General features: G+C 36.6%; 1 protein-coding gene across 2 annotated transcripts in view; it reads left to right on the forward strand.

The window, feature by feature from the left end:
* Positions 1-7,556, forward strand: part of galnt13 (polypeptide N-acetylgalactosaminyltransferase 13) — a 61,822-nt gene that overhangs the window by 9,287 nt on the left and 44,979 nt on the right. For both annotated transcript variants that reach the window (XM_015378511.1, XM_015378510.1), the window contains exon 2: positions 2,966-3,257. In XM_015378511.1, the coding sequence (XP_015233997.1) occupies positions 3,116-3,257 (142 nt within the window). In that variant the 5' untranslated portion in view covers positions 2,966-3,115. The remainder of the gene's footprint in view (positions 1-2,965; positions 3,258-7,556) is intronic.

Below are 7,556 nucleotides of genomic sequence, written 5' to 3' on the forward strand. Positions count from 1 at the left end.
ATTGATATTATTAATAAGTATTTCGTGCGCACGTTAAACTTATTGAAAATAACATTTTAAGGCAGGATCATAATCTTGATGAACTGACTTCACAGATGATGTTTTATGTGGACTTTCTCGCATAAAAATATATTAAAACTACTTTTTATCCATTACCCAGCAAATATAGCAAATCAGCTGTGTGCCATTGAACACAGGAGCAGCAGAAGCATCAGACGCATCTGGACATACTTTAGTGGACCTGACCTTATTGTGTACAAGCACCAAAACGTTTTTTGCTGCTCAAATCACGATGTCAACATAGCATTATACTTTCTGATTATTTGAATTAACCTATGAAACATATTATTGTACCTAAAAATTATCATGTCTTCCTCATGAAATTTCCACCTCTCGTCAAGCACACACAGTTCCCATAATCAGGAGAAAAGCAGTGTTATAACAAAGACAAAAAGTTAGCTGCATTCCACCTAAAACTGCAGGAAATAGCATTTCAGAGAGTCTATATTTCAAAATGTTCCAGGGTAGGATACCCGCCTCACAAAGCCTAAAAATGTGATACACCAAGGTGTACACCCTATGAAATGTTCCTAGCTAAAAGCCTGTTTGGCTCTATATGATTTTAATCACTGTAAAAACATCAGATTATTATTATGTGTACATGATGTTTGATGGGGGAAAGATTTTTTTAGTTCTTCTATTTCTGTGCTATTTATGCTTCAACAAAACCCTATAATTTTCACCAAGTGAAATCCTGTTTGAAGGAAAGTTTTGTTAATTTTTATCAGAAAATAATGGGAGGCCCAGGTTCTTTACTAGAGGATTTCTAACCTACACAAACTGCTTTTGATATGAAAGCTTCCCATGGTTGTTCCAGCACTTCTGATGAACTAGAGGAAGACTTTTAGGAAGAAACAAACATAATCCAATCCCATCCTTTCAAAACAGCAGAGAGGAATAAATAATGGTCACTTAAATTCAAAAGGGTTCTGGGTTGCTAAGAAAATGTATTACATTTCTGTTTCTGCTCTCCTTTTTAAAATAAAAGCTTGGTTTTTGTTCACTGAATGCAATATTTCCAAATTTTACTATAAAATGTTATTGTTAGTCTGGGTTTAGCAGCTATGCTAAAAAAAAATGCTTAAAAATGGCATGATTCTTTGGCTGTTTTTGGTGAACAACATCTCCAGGAGGGATTTACAATCATCATTGAGAAGTCATATATTTATCTAAAGCGACACAAAGTTTATAGCTGTTTTCCATGACTAAATGGTTTTGCATTTGAAAAGCTTAACATTGGTATTTCATAGACTCATCTGCCATTTGGACTTGGACAAAAATTCTCCCTATTTTTCTGGCCTGATTGGACATCATTGTTCTGCTTTTGCCAAAAGCTGTGATCCCCTCACATTACTGAACATGCTCCATCCACCTGTTTTGGCATTCGGCACAGTTATCTGCCTTGTTCTCTAATTATACAGGCTTGTCTCTGCCAAACAAACTGAGGTGAGCAGTGTTCTGCCCTCCTAATTGTGACATTAGCTTTGCACAGAAACTAATGGGGAGCTGGGTTTGACCTACAGAAGGAAAACAAAATCAGGTTTTTAGAAATATATGAAAATATCAAGAAACAAATAAAAAAAAATAAGATGGATAATTGTTACTCTGTATATGTATTTGAATAAAATAGAATACACATCATTGCCCTTGTAGGAAAATTAGTTGTCTCCCAGCTGCACTGGTTAGGGCTTTGCTCTATACCAGAGGTAAGATAATGATTCCCTCCAACCCCAAAACAACAAAGAACCACACCCCTATACAAACAAATATTGCACACAACATGAATTGTATGGACATGAATTGTATTGACCCATAATTCGTGATTTGAGCTGTGTCACAAACCCTGAGACTTAATCAGAGTGGTGACTGTTTTTGTATTTGAATTCTATGTTACTGAACAAAACAAAGTAGCACATATCTGAAATGAAAAGAAAATTATTTTTCAAGGCTCAAAACCAAAAAGTTGGGTTTGGATTTGTATTCAATGCCATTACATTTGATACACCTGAATAAAATCCAGTTTAACTAAATGCCTTTAGAGGTCATTTGATTATTTTTAAGACTCCCCCTATTTTAGTCACAGTGTGAATACAGCTGTTCTTTGAAGGCGTTGAAGGTAACTTCTAGAACATTATAGAAGAAACAGCATAATGAAAATCAAGGAGCATACTGTAGCAGTTAGGTCAAAAGATAAGCTGTAGGGAAGTTTAAAGCAGGGTTACGATAAATAAAAACAGTGTCTTTCAACAGAGATCTGTTTTCACCCATCATCTTCTCAAGCTATAGCTATAAACCAAACTGTTTGGCTAGGATAGCACTTATCAGACAAGCACCCAGGAGGAAACTAGACAAACTGCAGAGATGCAAAATCAAGTGGGAGAGTCTGTTATCTTACAGTGGGACAACACATGCTGCTGTACATCTTGAAGAATGCTGCTGCACTATGATCGGTCCCATTTTTCCCAAATACATGCACAGGAAATGATCCACACATGCACAGAAAGATTCACACAAGCACAAAAAAATCCACACACACACAAAAGACAAGATCCAAAGATGCACAGAACGATTCACACATGCACACAAGAACCACACATGCACAGAACAACATTCACCAAAGTATTTCTGGTCCATAAACAATTATAAACTAAAATACAAATTACCGGTGGTCTTTAAACTATACTGCATTTGTTTGTGTGAAGCTGTTGCAACAAAACATGATTCTATAAAATATTGACTCTAGGGTGTTGGATAAAAATGCATAAAATATCTTTAAGATTAATTTCTTTTTTTCAATATTTGTTCCTGTTTTTTAGCTGTTGTTTATCACTTTAACATATTTTTAAGTAAAAAAAAACAAAAAAAAAACTGTCAGATATAATTTGTTCTTTTCCTCATCCTGTAGGATGATGTCTCCTGGCCATACCTGCTCCGTCTCATCCCTCCATGCTTTCCCCCACCTCCGGTGATCAAACACGTCTCCAGCTGTCTGAGACATCCAAGGTCCTCGCCTCCATCCCTCTTGTCTGGCTGACTGACTGACTTCCCAGAGGTGATGCGGCGGTTTGTTTACTGCAAGGTGGTGTTGACCACCTCCTTAGTGTGGGTGCTGGTTGACGTGTTCTTGCTGCTGTACTTCAGCGAATGCAACAAATGTGATGAGAGGAAAGATCGCTCTCTACTCCCTGCCCTCCGAGGTGAGTTCACAACCTTGCTCACACCTTTTAGTTCCAGACAAAACAGGAGGCAGCGTAAAGTTTCAGGCCAAGTCTGAGAGGGAACCAGTCATCTCTGGCTTATTAACTCCAGTTTTATAACAGCTGCCACCCATAACATAGGAGACAAAATGATGTGTAGTTTCCTTTTTGATATGATAATCCTTATTAATTGGAAAAAAATGTAATTAACTTAACATTTTAAAATTAAAACTAAGAATAGGAATTGGAAGGGTTTAATACTTTTGTACCAATGGATATTTTCAAGTAGATTATTCAGAAAGCTATACATAATTCTTGTCAATCCTTTTTCTGTATTAAAATATAGAGGAAATCAAACTCAAATGTTTACTATTCTAGACTGATTCCCCCTTTCATAGGCTTCATTACCTTTTGGATGATTTCCTATCAAAACAACAATGTTGGCGTCTGAATGAAAAAATATCATAACTTAATATGCTGGGATTATTAAGAATTTTTAACTTACATTGGTTCAGAATGTTAACCATTTTATATTTCTTTACATTGCAGTTGAAAAAACCCCAAAACCTTTACCAATATTAAATGAAAAGTTTGGTCAGCAAGAAATAATCAATGGATCATTATTTATACCTAGAACTGATATGTTTGCGGAGATTTAATGAGTTTAGGGTAATCAGTAAAAAAATAAAGATTTTCTGGGAGTGGCCATTTTTACCCAAATATAGTAACACCTCACTCCTGACATGTCCTGGCAGTGAAGTCACGGTGTGGTAATCCGAACTTCTGGCCAGAGAAAGAATTAATATGTAGCCAACAGTTCAAAAAAGAATGTTTTCAGGATGATTTGTATAATGGGGCGTTGTGACAAACACCAGATACAGCACTGGGACAACAGCCGATACTGTACCGTGACGTCACAAACCGGTAGGTGGCATTAGTGTTTTACAAACATGGATGTCTCGGGTAAAGCACATTCAAATGAAATTACTCTTAATTAAAAACACTTATCATTTATTGAATAGTAAGTAATAATTTCATATTTAAAGTACTTTCTGAAGTTTGAATTCTGAATATGACCGGACTTTTCCTTTAAAACTGATAAATGTCCNGACTCTTGCGAGACTTCTGAGCCTATGGGTGCGGGTCGGTGCTCCTGCAATTGCAAGTGCGGTATTTCCCCCACAGACCACCAGGGCGGCCGAGAATACCTTTGTCCAACCTGAAATTACTCATTTAATCATCCAAAACGATATGGAACACATTACTTAACTGAAAAATGTTGCATAGTGTGCCTTTAATGAGTTTAGGGTAATCAGTAAAAAAATTAAACTTATGATTTTCTGGGAGTGGCCATTTTTGCCCAAATATAGTAACACCTCACTCCTGACATGTTCTGGCAGTGACGTCACGGTGTGGTAAGCCTAGCGCCATTCTCCCCGCTTTACAAGCAAAATCTGTGGGAACTAATAGACACACCTGATATCATCAAAAATGATTTAAGATTTTGAGAGGACTTCACCATTGAAATTACTGCGGTGCTGGTCGTTGGATTTCCAACTTGAAGAGGGAGGATATGCCATCGAACTTCCAGCCAGAGAAAGAATTAATATGTAGCCAACAGTTCAAAAAAGAATGTTTTCAAGATGATTTGTATAATGGGGCGTTGTGACAAACACCAGATACAGCACTGGGACAACAGCCGATACTGTACCGTGAAGTCAGAAACCGGTCGGTGGCATTAGTGTTTGACTAACATGGATGTCTCGGGTAAAGAACATTCAAATGAAATTACTCTTAATTAAAAACACTTATCATTAATTGAATAGTAAGTAATAATTTCATATTTAAAGTACTTTCTGAAGTTTGAATTCTGAATATGACCGGACTTTTCCTTTAAAACTGATAAATGTCCAGTAATGCTATTCTCACTGCAAATTGATTCAGAGTATTTTCCCCATTTATTAAATGATTTTCTTAATATTATTGCACTTTTAAGTTGGAGCTAGCCAATTTCTTTTGTAGGAAAACTAAATACATTGAAGGGAGCATTGTCCACAGTAATAAAGACTTAGCTCCTGGAATGAAAAGTCAACATACCAACTGAAAACAGGCATAAAAACCTCTGCTATTGTTCATCATTTTACAGAACATACTGGGTTTATTGACTGTAATCCTTAATGGATCACTTCTATTTATGTTTAAATAGGTAAGATTAGTTAGATATCACAAAAACTATATGAACAAGTAACGGGATGTGTACCTCTTTCACAGAACAGTGGCACATTGCGGCACAAACACACAGAACTGAGCTTAAGGATAATTTAACATGTAAATATAGAAGAGAACTACAACAATTTCTACCTTATATTTGCTTATCTTTCAGGATTTGTTAATTATTTTCACCGCACAAATGGAAAGGCAGGTTTTCAATTAAGACATGATGGGGGAATTTTACTATATAGGTTAAAGATAATAAATATTGTAGCAGATAACAGATATTATGAAGCTTAAGCAAAAGTTCAATCTAGAAGACTTATCATCTTCACCTGAACCACTTGAGCATTCCCTCAAAACAAATCATCTTTCAAGATCTCCTTCATTTATCTCCTGGTCTAAATCTCTCCCCCACGGCAGCACCTTTCACCTACCTACTATTCTCAGTCCCATTCACCCTCTGGCTTATTCCACCAATAGTTTCCGGCCCCCGAGGGGTAAGACTACTCTAATCCTTATCCTGGGTTACTCTGCAAGCAAATGTCAATTCACAGCATCAAAGTCTTGTGCCGGCACCTGAGTGCCAAGTAATTCAAGTCTGCATGTCTTCTTCTGTCTCCCTGAACCCCAGTCGGACTCGGCAGATGGCCGCTCACACTGAGCCTGTTTCTACTGGAGGTTTCTTCCTGTTAAAAGGGAGTTTTCCTCTCTACTGTCACTTGCAACCATGCTCTGTGTTAAGGATTGCTGAAGATTCAACGAGTCGATGCAATCAGCTGGTTTTCCTTAGATAGAAAACTTTTGACTAATCTGACTAGGTCATCAGGTTAGGGGATCTCTGTGGAGTAACCTGGGGTGGCAGGTGTTGTGGGTTGGTGCTGTGTAAATAAATAGAATTGAATTGAATTTTCTGATTGCAGCTTTTCTTCTTGTGTGTCTCTCCAGATTTAAACACTATTAACATTCATTGTACTCATAGCTGTATACATAACGCGACAGCTAAGGGAGTAGGACTGATGGAAAATCGATAGCAGTACCGACATCTGGCTGGATCCTTTACTGTTTAATATGAGTTTTTTTTTTTTCAAACCAATTAAATCTCTTGCACTACTATTTAGGTTTAAAAAAAATCATTGGTCAATAAGATTCTTTTAATTCTTCCTCTCCTCTTGACTTTACCCCTGCATTGCTGTATGTGTATTTTTGTAAAAATTGCCAGCTTTTCAGACATATATTTTTGGATTCAAGCCTATTACTTTTGTTCTATTTTACATGCCCCTCTCTAACATGAATGTATTCACATACATTTTAATAATTTATCCAAAAAGCATACATTCTGCATCCTGCACCGCCTTCTCTGTGTTATAGAAAACTGCTATTACACCCCTTCCTCATTTGTCAAGCTGTTAGAGCACATCTCCAGCAGAGAACCTCCTATAGTGAAAAACATGCACAAACAACAACTGAAACTCTGGAAAAGCTCCAAAACATACATACCCTGAAGAAAATCGTATGTTTTTTGTTTTTTTTCAAGATTATGTTTTCTGAGATCATATGTACAGAGTTCATCTTTAGCAAAGCCTGATTCCTCACATGCCCTCAAGAGAGCAGGTTGCCACGTTTTATAAGAGGCTTACTAATCTGCTTTTAAGTTGGAATGTGGTAGAGCTGCCGGCCATTCTGGCTGATGCTGTTAAAGAAAGTAAACTTGTACACTGTAGCTAGTTTGCATGATGGTTGGATCAAGTCTCTTGGTTTATCGAGCATTGCAATAAACCCATCTATTAACATCTTTTAACAATCTATTGACCTGTAAGTTGCATTTTGTATCCATCCAAGCTGAGGCAATTTTGGCATATATTGTATACACAACTATAAAATAGTAATTTGTAATATTTATTCCCTTCAGTCAAATTCTGTTATTTTCAAAGAATAAATGTAAAGAATGTTTCACTGTTTTCTCTTTTGGACTGCACAATACTTGCTTGCAGTGTTGGGAATGATAGCTTAAAAATTTATTATTTATTTTACCAGTGATTTCTCAAAGAAAAATATCTGAGGTGAGTAACTCAGTTCTTGGAGAAT

Source organism: Cyprinodon variegatus, unplaced genomic scaffold (genome assembly GCF_000732505.1).
Source record: "Cyprinodon variegatus isolate N-32 unplaced genomic scaffold, C_variegatus-1.0 Scaffold174, whole genome shotgun sequence".
NCBI classification, from domain to species: Eukaryota; Metazoa; Chordata; class Actinopteri; order Cyprinodontiformes; family Cyprinodontidae; genus Cyprinodon; species Cyprinodon variegatus.